Consider the following 18950-nt stretch of genomic DNA (forward strand, 5'->3'; position numbering starts at 1 on the left):
CCGCGTCGTGTGCACCGCAAGACTTTTTCCTTGAAACGGAGACGCACGCACAGTGGTAACGAAAAATATAGTGCGCGTACGATGAATAGGGAACGTTCCTAGATCAAAAACCAGATCGAATCGGCGAGTTGCAATATGTTTCGATGCACTGTGCGGGCTCTCTCCGTGCAAACTTTAAATCAGTGGACCCGTTTATTCCGAATTCGACATGAGTTCACCGTACATGAACGATATCTCTATCGCTATATCGTCCTTCTTTATGAAGTGCGTCGGCATTTGGTCGGCCAGAAATGAATTCGAGCAACGCTTAAGGAACGCCACGTTGATTTATACCGTTTTCACGATCATATTCTCCGTTTGGGTTCAAACGAGAGATTTTTATTACTCTTGGGGAGACTTTGGGGTAAGTGTAACTATTGTAAGTTTCCTTGAATCCGAGACAGATCACGATAGATTCGTTTTGTGCGATTGAGAGGTGAAAGCAGAGTTTGATGTGCAAATCAACCTTGTAATATATAATGTTAATATATATTGTTAATGTTTGAAATATTATACTGTTGAAATATGTATATTGAAATATATATATATATATATATATATTGTTTGTAATGTCGAAACAATGTTGTAAATGTTGTGATTGAACGAATAATGTTTGTAATGTTTGAAAAGTAAGGGGAAAAACGAGGAATGTTCATTTTTCATGGTTTTTCGTTTCACGGGGTATTTTGTTTCTCGAATCTGTCAAATCGCAATAATTGCAATGTTTCAAATATCCATATATGATCTGTACAGTGTTCAAGTTTTAGAGCGAAATATTACTTTCAAATTAATTATTATTTTATTTATTGTGCCTTTTTACGGTGTTTAATCAAAGTATACTATTTTATTTTACGAATAATACGGTTAAATTTGTCGAATGTTGTTTCTTTATCAATGAACTAAAATCTTCGAATTTATTTTTTGTTGTTGTGAGAACTTATGCTATTCTATCTATATTACTTTTAAATGAATTATTATTTTATTTATCATTCCTTTTCATGGTGTCTAATCAAAGTGTACTATTTTATTTCACTAAATTTTATTTTACGAATAATACGGTTAAACTTATCGTATATTGTTTCTTTATCAATGGACTAAAATCTTTGAATTTATTTCTTTTTGTGAGAACTTATGCTATTCTATCTTCGAATATCAAAAAGCTGTTTTGTGATACTTCTCGTGTTTTCTCCTTACATTTCTTCGCTTACGGTTTAAGTTTCTCATTTTCACGTGTACATTTTAATTCCAGACCTGCACGTACATCGCGTGCAACATTTTGTGCTTAAATATGGCCCTGTTCAAGATATTTATCCTATTTCTGCACAAAACGAAATTTCTCGATCTAGTGGAGTACATGCAAACGAATTTCTGGCAGTCAAACTACAATACGTACGAGCAAACGGTTTTTGTCAGCTGGACGCGAGTCTGTACATACTTCATTTGTTTTTTCACTTTTTTTACCGAGGCTTCGATTCTCTGTTACGTGATAAGACCCGTTCTGGGTGAGTCGATCGTCTCGTAAAATTGATATATTGCAATAAGATAAAATATCTAGTGAAAATAAATTTGACCCAGAAATGCGAGCAACAATCTCGTGAAAAGCGAAAATCAATTTCACGGTCATTTTCTTATTTTTACACTCTTTCAGTATTGTTCACTGAAGTCATACTAGAATTGTAAATACATAAATGCATACAAATCTTTGACATTGATGTTTCGTAGTAGTGAATATTGAACGATTAAAATATATTAAAATATTTCATACAATTTATAATAATATTCAAAGCTCCCAATCTGATTAATATTCTGCTTTTTTAATCTTAGCAAATATTGGAAGAAACGAATCAGACAGGATACTCCCATTCAATATGTGGTTAAATCTACCTTTATCCATCACACCTTATTTTGAAGTAACGTTTATCCTGCAGGTATTGGGAATATACTGAATAAAAAAAACGATTAAATTTTTAAATTTACACATATTTACGTAGGTCTTGTCCCTGTACCATGTCGGTATTTGTTACATATGCACCGATAACTTCTTGTGCATTATGAATCTTCACGTGGCTGGTCAGTTTCGTATACTGCAATGCAGGTTTGAAAGCTTGCGAACGTTGAACGCTAAAAATGGAAAATACGATGAAAATTCGAATGCATGTTTGTTGTACTCTGCCAGAAAGTGTTACACCTCGTATAGGAATTGCATTCAACAGCATCAAGCACTCATTAGATACTGTGACAAGCTTGAGGAAGTGTTTGGGATAATTGTGCTTGCGCAGGTGTTGATCTTCAGCGTGTTAATTTGTTTCGTTGGATATCAGGTAGTATTGGTCAGTATACGTGGCAACATCTAGTATTATAAAATATAATAGAGATTAGAGAAACAATCTTCTTTCGTTTACTCATGATAATTTATTAACGGGTCTCAATATTTTGAAAATTGTATCGGAATTGTGGGTAAATTATTTCGTTAATTAGAGAAACGATCATTTTTAAATTATCTCGTGGATAACGAGTTCTTTGTCTTTCTTATGTGGAGCTTGTACATTTTTCGATCGTTACACAGTTTATTTATTCTCGAACAATCACACAGGCAGATTTATCTTCTACTAGACGTGTCACTTTTGTGAACCTCTTAACGTCAAGTATGTGTCAGCTGTACATGTTCACGTACAGTTGCGACTGCTTGATACGAGAAAGTACCAATGTGGCTCGAGCAGTGTACGCAGTACCATGGCTGGATTTACCAATGAACAAATTTGGAAAAATGCTGCGCAAAGATATGCAAATTGTTATCATGAGAACGAACCGACCTTGTTGCCTAACTGCTAATGGATTCTTCCCTGTATCACTGGAAACTTACACTAGTGTAATTATCAATCTTCTTTCGTTTACTCATGATAATTTATTAACGGATCTCAATATTTTGAAAATTATATTGGAATTGTGGGTAAATTATTTCGTTAAATTTTATCGTACAATTGTTGTCCTCAAAGTGTCGAATATTATCGAAATTAATCGAATTCGAATACACTATTTTTAAATATTTTAAAGTATGAGAAAGTATCATTTATGCAACGAATCAATTTTGGTTTTCTCGCTCAATTCGAAATCTTGATTCGAATAAATTTTCTTTCGAAATTTTCCATCAATAAAGCGTTATTTTTACTTATCACTGCACGTATCAACGTTCAATAACAATAAAACAAAATAAACTCTTTCCATGTTACAGTCAATTTTGGTTTTCTTCTTTAATTCGGGATCTTGATTCGAATAAATTTTCTTTCGAAATTTTCCATCAATGAAGCGTTATACTTTACTTATTACTGTACGTGTCAACGTTGAATAACAATAGCATAAAATAAACTCTTTCCATGTTACAGATTCTGAGTACAGCGATGTCGTACTTCACGTTATTGAAACAGAATTCAGCGAACGTAATTAGTACATAATGTGTTCAAATTTAATAACGCACTATATATGCATCGAAAAACAGTGCATTGTATATATTGAATATACAATAAATGAAGCTTTTCACTTTTAATACGCATATGCAAAGACGTACGCATATGCACTTGTAGTATGAACATAATCATTTGAAACGAGAATGCAACATTCGAGTGTGTCACTTTGTATAATATAAGCTAAAGTGCAACAAAGGTAGTCGACACACTAACTGTATAATATTTGAATATTTTATATGTTATGTAATTATAATAAGCAATATGATAATTTTTGATTGGTTTAATATACACTTAATTACACGATTGTCTTTTTTATAGTTGTCTCTTGATGTTTTGTGCAAATGATAAATACAAACATTGAGGTCAGGTTCAAAAGTCTCTAACTCGCCATTATGCAGAATTATTCTTTATATTATAATATATGTACACGTAAAATGACATGTGAAATAAACACACTTAATAATAATACACGTAGAGTTTGTTTTTTTACTAATATTATTATAAAGTAAAAAGAAGTTGTACTTGATAATCAATTGTACACTTTGAATCGAATTGTACAGGTAGAGGGCAAAAATTTTGAACAGAACTTTTTCACTCACCTAATTAGATACACTAAACGTAAATTTCATGTAGCTGTCACTTCATATTGCATCAGCAATTCATCATTAACCGCTACAACAACAAATTTTTCTTGTTTCTCGGAGACCCGATTGTTTCTTTCTATCCGGGTGTATGAAACATCAATACCTTTGTTAATGTTAAATTTCCTTTTTTTACGAAACGATCTCCGACAGTTAACCACCGTACAGTCTTCTAAGAGGTCTCCTATGCATTATTACATGAATTATGCATAACTCGTCGACTCTGTACGTCTCTCTTGCGTTCAAGAGTAGCAATTGCGGTGGTCGAGTACAGTATAATACTTGTCTTCCTAATAATATGACGCAAAGTACACGAACGAGGAACAGAGAGTATCGTTAGATCAAAGATTAGGTGGAATTGATTTTTTTTAATATATTTCGATAATTTCTCGAATTTGCAGTCTGCGTTCAACATTCCAATCGGAACGCGTACAGTGAATGCATCTCTGTCGTCGTTGCACCAATAGAATGCAAGTGACTGCGTTGAACGTCTTTGAAATATTCAACTACGTAAATTCTGTCACGTTTACCATCCTTACCGTATTGATAAACAATTTTTGCGGTGTGCAAGGAATTTACCTTCATCGACACAAAAGAATCGTGACCACCCTATCCACAAGTTATTCGAAACACAGTAAAACTCGTTCCATTGAGATAAATAATATTTCCATTATTAGATTTTTAATTAGGGTTCTATAGTTGGCAGCTCGAACGTCTCACTTGAAACGTCTCACAGATATGATAGTAATCGTTCAGGTTTGCAGAGGGTCGTGCAATACTGTTTCCAGGATAATGCATAAAACATCGATCATGTATATTGCTCCACTGGACGAGGGGTAGCAATTACAATTACGTGTGTATATATATGTGTGTGTGTGTGTGTGTATGTGTGTGTGTGTGTGTATATATATATATATATATATATATATATATATATATATATATATATATATATATATATATATATATATATATATATATATATATAACAATAAAAATAAGTAGAAATGGATGAAAGACACGTTGTGAAAATCGATGAGGTGTCCAGTGTATGAATATCCAAATCTAGCGTAGAATTGGTCGAAATTCGAAATGATCTTGGGGTTCAGTGACGATAGTTTTACCACGATGACGTTCATCTTTATAAAATTGACTGGGCTGTGGATGGCGGCTGATTGCATCGAGCAACGATACAGAAACATCACCTTGGTTTACAATATCAGTGGGATGATTCTTTTGGGTTCGACCGTGGTACTGGACTTCTTCTACCTCGAAGGAGATTTCGGAGTGAGTATAATAAAAATTTATTTACCGAGGTGCATAAAATACTTTTGTTATCCGCATGCATGAATCGTGGTTTTGAAAAATTTGCCAAGATTGAGAATCAGAATAGGAAAACAAATTGAAATTGACCAGAAACGAAAACTATTTCTCCAGATAAATGATATTATTTATCGTGATTATTATCAATGATTATTTAGCAAAATAAATTTTTGGGTTCATTGCACTGTTATTGAATGATAAAGAATTATTGTTGAAATATTTATGAAAATTTATTTCAACGAGACAGTATTCTACTTGAACTTTCAGGGAATTGTGCAAAGTATCGTATTAACCGTTTTACTTGTTCGAAAATTAATTATTCGAGTATTATCAGCACACGCTTCATGGGAAATAACTAATGTTATTACTGACAATAATTGCAATATATTACGTTATGCATTTTGCATTAAAGATGAAATATTAATGTCATTTTTTTTTTTGAGACTCGCAATTATTATTTGAAAATGATTCTACGAAAGTTCTAAATATTCTTGCATGTGCTATGGTGAATTATTATATTAATGGTATAAAATTTCGCAAGAATACCGCAGAATGTTTTTTTTAAGTAATAATTTCCAATTACTGAATCCGTGTATTATATTTTTATGTTTATAGGCCATACTATATAATACGTGCAACATTTTAACTTCGACCATGTCTATAGTCAAGATATTTATTTTGCTCATACACAGAAAGGATTTTCTTCATTTAGTTGTATATCTGCGACGGAAATTTTTGCGCTCGCATTACGATTTCTACGAGCAAACGATCATGGACACATGTAAACATACCTCTGCATTCTTCATTTGCATCTTTACTTGTTTTACTCACGCGACAATAATTTCTTACATCATATCTCCCATCGTGGGTAAGTCGATCAAATGATACCACCAGGACATCAGAAGCGATTAAATTGCAAAATTTTTAGACACGTTTCAACCCTTCTCAGTTCTCAGAAATATTAAAAATTTTGAGGCAAATATTCCAAACAGTACGCTTGCGACGATCAAATGGAAAATTTAATACAATTTTGAAATATTTTTGAATTTTCTAATAATCAACGTTGTGGTATTTTTATATGTACAGAGTGTTCAAATTGTTACACTTACAATGAAATCGATGTAATTATTATATAATTGATCCGTTAACATTGTAAATGGATTTAATTGGTTTCTGATCATTTATTTTCCGAATACCTTATAAATAGAACATTGCATGGAACTTCAGAATGGGTTAAATGGGACTCTACAATTTTTTCGTGCGCTTTGTTTTTTAAGTACACTGATAGACAATCGATGTACCTTCTATGCATCTGTGTACTTATGAAATGTGTCCTGTGTAGAACTTCTATCGCGAGAGAAAATAAATTATTATCCTCATTGCAGCAAACATTGGAAGGAACGAATCAGATAGGTTACTTCCATTTATCATAAGACTGGATCTACCATTGTCCACAACACCGTACTTTGAGATAACGTTTCTCTTAGAGGTAATACTATTATTTATATTTCGTAAGATTCTTTAATAGAAGTTAAATCTGTGTGACGTTACGTTAAAGTGATCTGTACTAAACGTTATTTAATAACAAATAACGATAACGCATGAATGAATATTTCATTCAAAATCTTATTATATTATAACGAATGCAGTTTTACATTTCTTGTCTCATCTTTTTTATGCAGCTCAATTATCGTGACACTGTGTGAAAATTTAAGTCAGTTAGTTCTCTTTCTTTTCTCGATTATCCTCGAAAGTTATACCTGATAAGTAATTCCCTCGATTTGAATTAAATTTCTTGTTTTGTTTCGTTTTTTTTTAATTAGCGCAGACTTTGTTCTTGTACCAAATTGGAGTGTGCTACTTTTGTTTCGATAACTTTCTGTGTATCGTGAATCTGCACGTAGCTGCTCAGTTTCGAATATTACACTATCGACTGGAAAATATGATAAAAGTGGTTAACGAGGATAAAAACAATCAAAGTTGGAACAAGAGTCCATCGAAATGCGAAGAGAACTATTACACCATGTTTAGAACCAACATTCGACAGCATCAGGCACTCATTGCGTATTGCGACAAGCTCGAAGAAGTATTCAGTTACTTTGCACTGGTGCAAGTGGTATTGTTTAGCTTGTTAATGTGCCTTGACGGATACCAGATAATTATGGTTAGTATTTAAAACCATTACAAAAATATAAAAAGCACACGGTATCGTAATTGGTCATGGAAAGAAAAAAAATTATTTCTTTTCATTACTCTCGTGCAAATACCATTCATGTCTAATGCATAAAAATCCAATAATGTCACTTCAATATTAACTTTACGAAAATTCGAACAAAATGAATTGAAAGTTTTTGGAAATCTCTCGGGTAAAGTGTGATTAAAGATTGCTCGATTTAGGTCTCAGCTACAGATAAATATTCGCTACCTGTCTAGCTTTTAAGTAAAGTGTTAGTGTTAATTTTATCGCTGAAAGGTGAATGTTACTGTACACGAATAACTCACATTGATTGAACCTCGTGTCTTGTAGGCGGATGTAGGGAGCACCAGACGTTTCATTTTCATTTTCCACTTCATCGGTGTCACCTCACAGCTGCTGATGTTCACCTACAGTTGCGATTCTTTGATACAAGACAGTACGAACGTTGCACCGGCCATGTATGCAGCTCTGTGGCCCTACCTGCCAATGAATGAAGACGGACGAATGTTACGAAAGGACTTGGTATTTGTACTGATGAGATCCAGAGTACCTTGTTGCTTGACAGGCTGTGGATTCTTTATCGTATCACTGGAAACTTACACCAAGGTAAACTTCTTTCAAATTTCTTACTAGATTCATTGCTTCGTGTAATTTGCTGTTGATAGTGTATTCATTTGGTTCAAAGTATGCCTCACCAGGACCATGGTTTTAGTCAATCGACGTTCTATTATAATAATACTTGTGTGTGATCAAAATTGGACTACAAACTAATATTATTTTTTTAATGTTCCTCTACTGAAAATTAGTATCGTAACATTGATTTGTTTCTTTACAGGTACTGAGTACTGCAGTATCATACTTCACTCTGCTAAGGCAACAGGCAATGACTATTTAGTGAATTTGTTCCAATTATGTTTCGTTACATGTTGAAAAAGTACGTCGCTTTTTGTGAAAACTTTCCATTAAATATCGAGGAACGAAGGAAACTGTGCATTGTATTCGTGCTTCCTTTTATTAAGACACTTGATTGAAAACTCAAAAGTACCACTATCGATAAGGTGTTAATGGTATAATTCTGGTACAATTATATTAATAATTATACCAGATATAATTGGTACATGGTATATTCCAATGGTATATTCTGGTGTAATTGTATTCTTATACTTTACTAGATTAATTGCTAGATCAAAATCTAATTTCTTTAATCTATATAATTATTTATACATACTTATATTTTTCATTACTTTTACGTGAATTTCTCCTCGTTTCTTCGTTCAGTGTGCCAAAACGAAAAATTTGTTTTCAACACTCTACGAACGTCGAAATAAATTATACGGATGCGAAGAACATTTTAAACCGAGCTCATATCGCTGCACATTCTTCCAATGCATAAAAATTCAATATGAAACGACACTCCGGTGTTAAAGTTACTTTACAAACGTATGGTCGAAACATTTATATTTTTGATATTCGTCGAATAAATTACCGATGGGCCCGAACAGTTGCTGCACAGTATATGTTAACATAAGTAACAAAAGGATATCATCGTACTATTCAAACAGGAAGTACTCGATCGTCGCTACCAGAATTATACCATTAATACCTTATCGATTCACTACCGTGGAATAATTCTCTTCTAAATAACAGAGCATAAGTATCCTTACACGTAATGTAAAGTATACGAACGATGAATAGTGCACATTTCTAGATTAAAGACCGGATCGAATTCATTTCTTTTAATGCGTGTTCAATAATTGATCCTTCGAATTGCCATAGAAACTTACATACTTAAATGACACTCAACGTGAGTTTTGCCCATAGTAGAAATTTTTCTATCGTCGTATGGTCTTTCTTTATAATACGTGTTAGATCCGGTGCATTCGTAACTGTGTCAGAGAACATCGGAATATTATTACACATTGTGGAATATCGTGTTAATTCTTACTACGAGAGAAATCTTTTTTGTGTTAATTTAAACGAGAAATGTTTGTTACTTTGCGATGGATGTGTGAAAATACTACTTTCATTGACTGGGGATAACCCAGGGATGACTTCGACGATGATCCATGGGATATGAATTAACAACTTGTTACACTAGTGAATTATTTACGATATACATCGTGCAAATCACTTTTATTTTTAAACACAAACTCCAAGTACGCGTCGCTCCAAGTGAGGATAAATTTTGGAGAAAATTCTTGACTCGAGTTCTCTATACATCAACTGTTATTTCTAATTTGCAATACGAGACACCTGTTACTTACAATTGAGGTTCACAGAGGGTCTCGTAGTACTATTATTAGAGTCATACGTAACATATCAATCCTCTACATTGTCCCTTGAACGAAGAACAGTAATCACGTTGACATATACAGCGATAAGAATAAATACAATTTTTTCAGATAGATTGTAGAATCGATTGAAAGTTTCCAGGGCTCATACAATATCCGCGGACACGATTAAAAGAATTTAACAACGATCATGGCGCACAGCGACGGGGGTACCATCAATTTAACAATGTTTTGTTTAAAGTTAACCGGAATTTCGGTGTCAGCTAATAGGAACGAGGAACGACACAAATATATCGCTAGAGTTTTTTTAATCTTCGCGATGATTTTTCATTGCTGGATCATCACGATAGATGCTTATTACAACAGAGACGATTTTGCCGTAAGTATAATTTATTCAATTAAGTTCGTAAGATCTCATTGAAAGTCATCGATAAACAGATCAGTTAATACTTTGTTAGAAAGAAGATGGAATCTTAGGGAATTATTCATCCGCCAAAGAATTATATCAATCGAATTAAATTCGTTAATAAGTAGAAATTGTTTTCTAAGATGTCTGGATCAAATGATGCTCGTTTATTAAAATAATATTGTACCTTTGCAGTCACGATATCGATGGCAAAAATAACTTTTCGATTAATACGAATACGAAGTTTAGAAAAATGATCTCTTAAGAGATAATTTCAACCGATCGAATACATATTACACGTTTTTTTTATAGATCACTCTGTACAACCTCTGCAGCTGTTTAAGCGCCTACATGTCCGTGTTTAAGTTGCTTTGTTTACTTGGCCACAAAAGCGATTTCCTTTGTTTAATTCAGTACTTGCGACGGAAATTTCTTAATGGCAAATACGACCTCTACGAGAAAACTGTCTTGGACACGTGCAATCGTACCTCTGCACTCTTCACTTATAGCTTTACTTGTTTTGTTGTAGCTACGTTACTTTTGTACGTTGTGAATCCCATTTTTGGTAAGTCGATTAATTGATACAGACGTGTAGGTAAAAGTGACTTTACCTCAGAATTTATAGACATATTATCCACTTTTACAATGTCCTGTAAATATGATATTGGTACACGTAAATTTCACAGAACTTTGAAATTCTTTCGTGTGCACAGCTTTGTATAATGCTGTACAAATCTAAAAGAATGTACAAAATAGCATTTTGCTTTATTCTTAATCAAAGCTTTGTATAATACTGTACAAATCTAAAAGAATGTACAAAATAGCATTTTGCTTTATTCTTAATCAAAGCCTTGTACAATGCTGTACAAATCTAAAAGAATGTACGAAATAGCATTTAGAGAGCAATGGTAAAAAACGTGGTAACTAATACATATGATATGCAATAACCTTGAATGTGAACAATAACCTTGTTCACTGAGTGGAGCTGAAAAGTTGATCTCTTGGAGGAATTGCGAATTTTAATGACAAATAATTTAATCGAGTCAGACGTTTATGTTAGTCTTCCAAGACCTGTGACTGTGACAAAATTACTCGAAATTTAGCAACAAATCATCTTTCCAGCTCTCAGATCTAGTGTACACAATATATGTCTACACATTTATGAAATGTGGTCTGAATAGAACAGTTATCGCACGAAGAAATAAATTATTCGCATCCTTGTTCTAGTAAACATTGGTAGAAATGAATCAGACAGGATGTTGCTGTTTAACATACAAATTGACCTGCCATTTACCACGTCACCGTACTTCGAGATAACGTATTTGGTACAGGTAATGTCATTATTTGTGCACTTCGTAAGATTTTTTTAATAAAGGTTCAAACCTTCAGTCACCGTATTAAAATGATCTATATTAAACATTTGGGTACTGTAAAAATACAGAGTAGCAAAACACCGATTATGTTACTATGTACCGAGCAAAGTACTACTATATCGCAATAAATGTTATTTTTTTCATTATTTCGTATAACTTTTCCGTGTATCACAATTGTTGCCAAAATAACTAAAAATTTTCGTTCATTTACACTCGAAAATAATTCGTAAGGTAAATACGTAAGGAGTCATATTTATAATTTTGTATTAAATTTCAACATTTCTCTTTATGTAATATTACGAAAACAATTGAATCATGCACTTCGTATTGTGTCAGGTGCTTCTATTGTACCAAATCGGGCTATGCTACTTTTGTTTCGACAATGTTTTATGCATCACGAATATCCATGTAGCTGGTCAATTTCGTATACTGCAGTACAGATTGGAAAATATGATAATTAAGGACGATAAGAAAAAACACGATGAAAGTGGAAATAAGTTTTCATCCGAAGAGAAATATTACACTGTATTTAAAACCAACGTTCGACAGCATCAAGCACTTATTACGTATTGTAAAATGCTTGCAAAAGTATACAGTCTCTTCTCGTTGGGACAAGTGTTACTATTTAGCTTAATAATTTGCCTTGACGGATATCAACTAATTATGGTTAGTACATAGCACAAATTTCGAGCATATAATACACATTACAAACGATGATGTATGAATATAAATATTGTATTTTTCAAGAATCTCCCGCAAATTTATATTACTCGACATTTCTTTTAATTAAATCCTCCACTTGTTTACAACGACAATTCCCTCTTTCAAATGACAATTTCCATTCTATAATGAGAGCTAAACTTAATTCTATTGGGTTGTTCGGAAAGTCATTTTGTTTTTTTTTTTTTTTTTTGGTGAAAATGAAACACGATTTTTTTTAGAGTGTACAAACATTTTATTCAATTATATATTCTACATTTTTCGAACAACCCAATATTTCTCGCTGTGTTCTTACGAGAGTAGTATAAGTGGATTGAAAATTATCTCCAGATGGAAATAAATCCAAACACGATCTTCATTTTTATTTCCCATTGTACTGCTGATTTGCTATTCCTAATTGGAAGCTTCTGAAAAATGACGAGTAATACATAATTAAAAAAAAGTCTGAATCGAGTAATATTTGAATTCCTAATTGGAAGCTAAGTAACATAATTACTTATTACACAAGTAATACAAGTAAATACACGAGTAATACATAATTAAAAGAAAGTCTGAATCGAGTAATGTTCGAATTCCTAATTGGAAGCTTCTCAAAAATGACAAGTAACACATAATTAAAAAAAAGTCTGTTCACAAAGATGACAAGTAATATATAATTAAAAAAAGGTTTGAATCGAGTAATGTTTGAATTCCTAATTGGAAGCTTCTCAAAAATGACGAGTAATACGTAATTAAAAAAAAGTCTGAATCATTGAACCAATTGTGTCATTTGAAACTGAAAATTACCGAATATACATAATTTACATTGACAGAACTTTGTTCCTTCAGCCAGAAACACCAACAGCAAAACGCTTTCTCTTTCTCTGTCGTATAATCGGCTGCAACTCGCAGCTGTTGATGTTTACCTACAGTTGCGATTGTTTAATACGCGACAGTGTGAACGTTGCACCGGCCATGTATGCAGCTCTGTGGCCTCACTTGTCAATGAACGAGGATGGAAGAATGCTGCGAAAGGACTTGATACTTGTTCTGATGAGATCCAGGGTACCTTGTCATCTAACAGGTCGTGGATTCTTTATCGTGTCACTGGAAACGTATACTAAGGTAATCAACGTTCGTTGTTTGTACAGTATTTTGCAAATTTATTACTAGATTTGCATAATTCGTTGTTCGTGGTAAACTTTCGTGCTCAAAGGTAGACTTTTCCATTCAGATGAATTCGATTGATCGACGCACTACTGTAGCAGTATACGTGTACGATGAAATTTGTAATGTAAATCAATATAATTTTTATATTCGAAACTTGACGATGTAACAATGATTCGTTTTCTCGCAGGTGTTGAGTACAGCAGTATCGTACTTTACGCTATTAAGGCAACGCACAGACACTGCACAATGAATTTATTCTGTGTTTTTTGTAATATACGTATTCGAAAAAGTGCATTATTTTTCGTAGAATATATAATTCGATGTTTGTATTTTATACACGCGTGTTAAGAATAATATAGAAAGAGACGCAGTTTCGTTGTTTCGAGTACTTTATCCTTGTTCCTCGGAATATACAAGAAACTATTTTTTATATCTACCTAAACAAATTTTATGCAGTCGTTCCCGTGCGTACGTAAATATTCAGGTACCTTTCCAGTTTCTCTTTGTACCCTCGAATCGTTGCACTTCTTCGTAATTAAACGATTACATAATTTTAATTTACAGATTACACATCAATTTTCGTTCACCGTGACACACGTGTCTAAAGAACGATCTTGACAATCGAGGTATTTACAAATTTCGACACATTAATATCGATCTTGGTACGATTAATACTCATTTGAAAAAAAAGGCAGCACGAAGACTTATGACACGACTATGTAACATTATTCGTCACCTACTTGAACTTACAACAGTAAGGTTCACACATGAACTTACAATTCAAAAATATTTCCAAAAACTACAACTCTCATAACAGAACGTTCTCGACGAACAAATTGTCAATTTCAAGATCCGGTGCACTGTTCTTCGTGAAAAGAAAAAATTTGTTTACTTATCAAACTTACTCTCGCTTCTTCGCGAGGTGATACTTCTCTACTTGAATCTTTTCACGAAGTGTCTCCTGAACCGTGTCTACTTGCTGCTACTTGATACTACTTCCACGCCGACGAGTAACAACGTACGTACAACGATAATACTTTTTCTTTGTAATGACAGCGCGCGCGCGGCACTTAACGATAAATATAAGCTGCACGAACGATGAATAGCGAATGTTACCGGATCAAATAGAATCGGTTACTTTCGATGCACTTTCACAATCGATAACGGAGCTTCCACACTCGTAACGTCCGGTTAATCGAAACTCAACATGAATCTAGCGCACAGTAAGGACATCTCCATCGTTTTGTCGTCCTTCTTCATGAAGTGCGTCGGTATCTGGTCGGCGAACAATCCTTTCGAGCAACGTTTGAGAAACTTTGCATTATCTTACACAATTTTCGCGATCCTTTTCTCCGTGTGGATTCAAACCAGAGATTTATATTTCTCTTGGGACGACTTCGGTGTAAGTGCACGACGATTCTGGTTTAAATGATAAGGATAGATCGCGAAGGATAGATCTAGGAAAGGTTGTTTTTTGTGTGACACTTCGTGATGAGAATGTATTGGGTTGTTCGGAAAGTCATTTCGTTTTTTTTTTTTTGGTGAAAATGAATTTTCAGAGTGTAGAAACATTTTATTCAATTATACATTCTCCATTTTGGAGCAATTTCTCCATTTCGTTCTTTTTTTTTGTGAAAATAAAACACAATGTTTATTATTGGATATTGCGAGTAATATCGTAGGAATAAATTTTGAATGAATAACTCTGGTTACGGTGTTCAATTTTAAAATATATTTTTTCAATTGCAGGCCTGCACGTACATCGCGTGCAATATTTTGTGCTTGAACATTGCATTGTTCAAGATATTCATTCTGTTCGTGCACAAAACGAAATTTCTTTACCTAATCGCTTACATGCAAACGAATTTCTGGCAATCGAACTATGTTACACACGAGCAAACGATCTTCGACAGCTGGACACGTATCTGTACTTACTTCATTTGTTTCTTCACATTTTTTACCGAAGCTTCGAACATCTGTTACTTAATAAGACCTGTTCTGGGTAAGTCGATCGACCCATTGAAGTGAAATATTCTATAATTACTAATTCTATTGTAGACATTCAATCCTTTTCGAAAATAAAATCAAATATTAACGACTATTAACACGATTTTTGGAGTCACTTCTTTAATACCATATCCTTCACAGTTTTAATTTTGAATTAATACATATTTGCAAAATACACGACCCTTGTGCCGGAAAGATAATTCTTGGAATGCAATCAACACTGTAGAGTATAACATCAGATCTTAAAATTGTTTGGAATTAAAATATTTAATAATTTCCAATTCATTTTTCATTTCGATCTTCCTGATATAATTATAATACAAATTTTCCGTTTTTCCAGTGAATATTGGCAAAAACGAATCGGACAGAATACTCCCCTTCAATATGTGGATTGACCTACCATTATCCATCACACCATACTTTGAAATAACATTCGTCATGCAGGTATTACGAATTTTCTGAATAAAATCAACATATCCAAAAATACATCCATCGGGAATAAATGTATGATTTGTCGAATAATTCTCTCCACATTGTTTAAAGAATTTTCGTTTTCTTCGTACAGTTCGTTGTTCCTTCTATAAATTATTTAATTTAGTTTTAGCCGAAGGAGCTCTAAAACCTTTGATCTTCAAGGATCGATTTTATCCCTTGCAAGTAAATTCAGGGAGTAGAAGAGATACAGTGTTTTATTTGTCAAAACGTCGTAATAATAATTTTTTTTAATTTTCGTGTTAGGCGTCGTTCTCAGTAAGTTGTGTTACTAAAGAGAAGGACGGAATAATGTTAAATTTTTGAAGTTTTATTCACACAGGCGTTGTCTCTGACACACGTTGGTGTGTGTTACATTTGCTCCGACAACATTTTGTGCGTCATGAATCTGCACGTGGCCGGTCAGTTTCGCATACTGCAAAACAGATTGGAAAATATCGAAAAGTTGCGATTCAACGACGGGGAACACGATAAAAATTCGAGTAAGAGTTCAGCTTACAGTACTGAGAAATGTTACGCTATATTTAAGGATTGCATTAGACAACATCAGGCGCTCATTGGATATTGCGACGAGCTTGAAATAGTATTCAGGACCATCGTGCTTGCGCAGGTGTTGACCTTCAGTTTGTTAATTTGTTTCGTTGGATATCAGGTAGTATTGGTTAGTATACGTGGCAAACTTGAGTATTATAACATACTATATATCGAAGAAATGATCATTATCAGATTATTTTGTATGTAGAAAAGTGAAAGTTCTTTGTCTTTCTTGTATGGAACTGGAACATTTTCCAATCTTTGTGATATGTGTAATTGTCTTTCTTATATAGAATTGGAACATTTTCCAATCTTCCATCTATCCCTTGTGATATGTGTGATTGTCTTTCTTGTACGGAACTGGAACATTCTCCAATTTTTGTGATATGTGTAATTGTCTTTCTTATATAGAATTGGAACATTTTCCTATCTTTGTCTTTCTGATATGGAACTGGAACATTTTCCAATCTTTGTCTTTCTTATATGGAACTAGAACATTTTCCAATCTTTGTGATATGTGTAATTGTCTTTCTTATATAGAATTGGAACATTTTCCAATCTTCCATCTATCCCTTGTGATATGTGTGATTGTCTTTCTTGTACGGAACTGGAACATTTTCCAATTTTTGTGATATGTGTAATTGTCTTTCTTATATAGAATTGGAACATTTTCCAATCTTTGTCTTTCTGATATGGAACTAGAACATTTTCCAATCTTTGTCTTTCTTATATGGAACTAGAACATTTTCCAATCTTTGTGATATGTATAATTGTCTTTCTTATATAGAATTGGAACATTTTCCAATCTTTGTGATATGTGTGATTGTCTTTCTTGTACGGAACTGGAACATTTTCCAATTTTTGTGATATGTGTAATTGTCTTTCTTATATAGAATTGGAACATTTTCCAATCTTTGTCTTTCTGATATGGAACTGGAACATTTTCCAATCTTTGTCTTTCTTATATGGAACTAGAACATTTTCCAATCTTTGTGATATGTATAATTGTCTTTCTTATATAGAATTGGAACATTTTCCAATCTTTGTGATATGTGTGATTGTCTTTCTTGTACGGAACTGGAACATTTTCCAATCTTTGTCTTTCTTATATGGAACTAGAACATTTTCCAATCTTTGTGATATGTGTGATTGTCTTTCTTGTATGGAACTGGAACATTTTCCAATCTTTGCGATATGTGTGATTGTCTTTCTTGTATGGAACTGGAACATTTTCCAATCTTTGTCTTTCTTATATGGAACTAGAACATTTTCCAATCTTTGTGATATGTATAATTGTCTTTCTTATATAGAATTGGAACATTTTCCAATCTTTGTGATATGTGTGATTGTCTTTCTTGTACGGAACTGGAACATTTTCCAATCTTTGTCTTTCTTATATGGAACTAGAACATTTTCCAATCTTTGTGATATGTGTGATTGTCTTTCTTGTATGGAACTGGAACATTTTCCAATCTTTGCGATATGTGTGATTGTCTTTCTTGTATGGAACTGGAACATTTTCCAATCGTTGTCTTTCTGATATAGAACTGGACCATTTTCCGATTATTATACAATTTACTGATCCTCGATAAACTACCCAGGCAGATTTATCATCTACGAGGCGCATCACCTTTATAAACCTCTTGACATCGAGCATGTGCCAGCTGTTCATGTTCACGTACAGTTGCGATTGCTTGACACGCGAAAGCACCAATTTGGCCGCATCTGTGTATTCGGGGATATGGTTAGATTTACCGATGGACGAATATGGGAAAATGTTACGTAAGGACATGCAACTTGTTGTCATGAGATCGAGGCGACCTTGTTGTCTGACTGCCAATGGATTCTTCCCTGTGTCGCTGGAAACTTACACCAACGTAATTAGTAGTATCCTTTTATCGATAAAATGATCAGGAAATCTCAATTTGTAAATTATTATACACAATAATGTTCAAATAAAAATATCTGTCCGAATAAGCGTCTATTCGAACGAAGATTTTTCGTCGTTCACAAATTAAACGTTATTCGTTTTTCTTTTTCGTTGTTTGTCAGCTGGATAAAATTGTAATCGACACCGTTTGAAACTGATCGCACAAAATAAAATTGTATTTTCTCTTTTTATCAGATCCTGAGTACCGCGATGTCATACTTCACGCTACTAAAACAGAACTCGGCGGACAAGACGGAAACATAATATATTAAATTCTAGTAGTACATTAGACACTCATTATAAAACAATACATTGTACATATGAAATGTATAATAAATCGAGTACAGTTAGTTTCTGTATTATCATGTTCCAATTGCAATTTAC

General features: G+C 33.4%; 3 protein-coding genes across 3 annotated transcripts; all 3 read left to right on the forward strand.

Annotated features, from left to right (window-relative positions):
* The first annotated feature begins 208 nt into the window (after positions 1-208).
* Positions 209-18893, forward strand: LOC143146099 (uncharacterized). The gene is made up of 18 exons (XM_076310109.1): positions 209-403; positions 6083-6335; positions 6853-6956; positions 7296-7631; positions 7995-8270; positions 8500-8544; positions 11254-11281; positions 11589-11692; positions 12071-12400; positions 13283-13558; positions 13791-13844; positions 14295-14357; positions 14454-14621; positions 15353-15605; positions 15951-16054; positions 16425-16763; positions 18238-18513; positions 18762-18893. The coding sequence occupies exons 1-18, from the start codon at positions 209-211 to the stop codon at positions 18828-18830; spliced, it is 3273 nt and encodes a 1090-aa protein (XP_076166224.1). The 3' UTR covers positions 18831-18893.
* LOC143145456 (odorant receptor 13a-like) lies at positions 1328-3491 on the forward strand. Its single transcript, XM_076308849.1, has 5 exons — positions 1328-1541; positions 1864-1967; positions 2031-2369; positions 2633-2908; positions 3423-3491. Exons 1-5 carry the CDS (start codon positions 1328-1330, stop codon positions 3489-3491), a joined length of 1002 nt encoding a protein of 333 aa, XP_076164964.1.
* Positions 10125-10967, forward strand: LOC143145977 (uncharacterized). The gene is made up of 2 exons (XM_076309872.1): positions 10125-10334; positions 10674-10967. The coding sequence occupies exons 1-2, from the start codon at positions 10146-10148 to the stop codon at positions 10941-10943; spliced, it is 459 nt and encodes a 152-aa protein (XP_076165987.1). The 5' UTR covers positions 10125-10145; the 3' UTR covers positions 10944-10967.
* Positions 18894-18950: the final 57 nt, after the last annotated feature.

This window comes from Ptiloglossa arizonensis, chromosome 4, assembly GCF_051014685.1.
Source record: "Ptiloglossa arizonensis isolate GNS036 chromosome 4, iyPtiAriz1_principal, whole genome shotgun sequence".
NCBI lineage: Eukaryota > Metazoa > Arthropoda > Insecta > Hymenoptera > Colletidae > Ptiloglossa > Ptiloglossa arizonensis.

What these genes read in the sequence shown, in the direction of transcription:
- LOC143145977 (XM_076309872.1), top strand. Translation starts at nt 10,146, where the DNA reads ATGGCGCACAGCGACGGGGGTACCATCAATTTAACAATGTTTTGTTTA. An exon ending in ACAACAGAGACGATTTTGCC is followed by an intron (nt 10,335 to 10,673) that starts GTAAGTATAATT and finishes TTTTTTTTATAG; the next exon opens with ATCACTCTGTACAACCTCTG.
- LOC143146099 (XM_076310109.1), top strand. Translation starts at nt 209, where the DNA reads ATGAGTTCACCGTACATGAACGATATCTCTATCGCTATATCGTCCTTC. An exon ending in CACTGGAAACTTACACCAAG is followed by an intron (nt 8,271 to 8,499) that starts GTAAACTTCTTT and finishes GTTTCTTTACAG; the next exon opens with GTACTGAGTACTGCAGTATC. An exon ending in CACTGGAAACGTATACTAAG is followed by an intron (nt 13,559 to 13,790) that starts GTAATCAACGTT and finishes GTTTTCTCGCAG; the next exon opens with GTGTTGAGTACAGCAGTATC.
- LOC143145456 (XM_076308849.1), top strand. Translation starts at nt 1,328, where the DNA reads ATGGCCCTGTTCAAGATATTTATCCTATTTCTGCACAAAACGAAATTT. An exon ending in CGTGATAAGACCCGTTCTGG is followed by an intron (nt 1,542 to 1,863) that starts GTGAGTCGATCG and finishes TTTTAATCTTAG; the next exon opens with CAAATATTGGAAGAAACGAA. An exon ending in CACTGGAAACTTACACTAGT is followed by an intron (nt 2,909 to 3,422) that starts GTAATTATCAAT and finishes TCCATGTTACAG; the next exon opens with ATTCTGAGTACAGCGATGTC.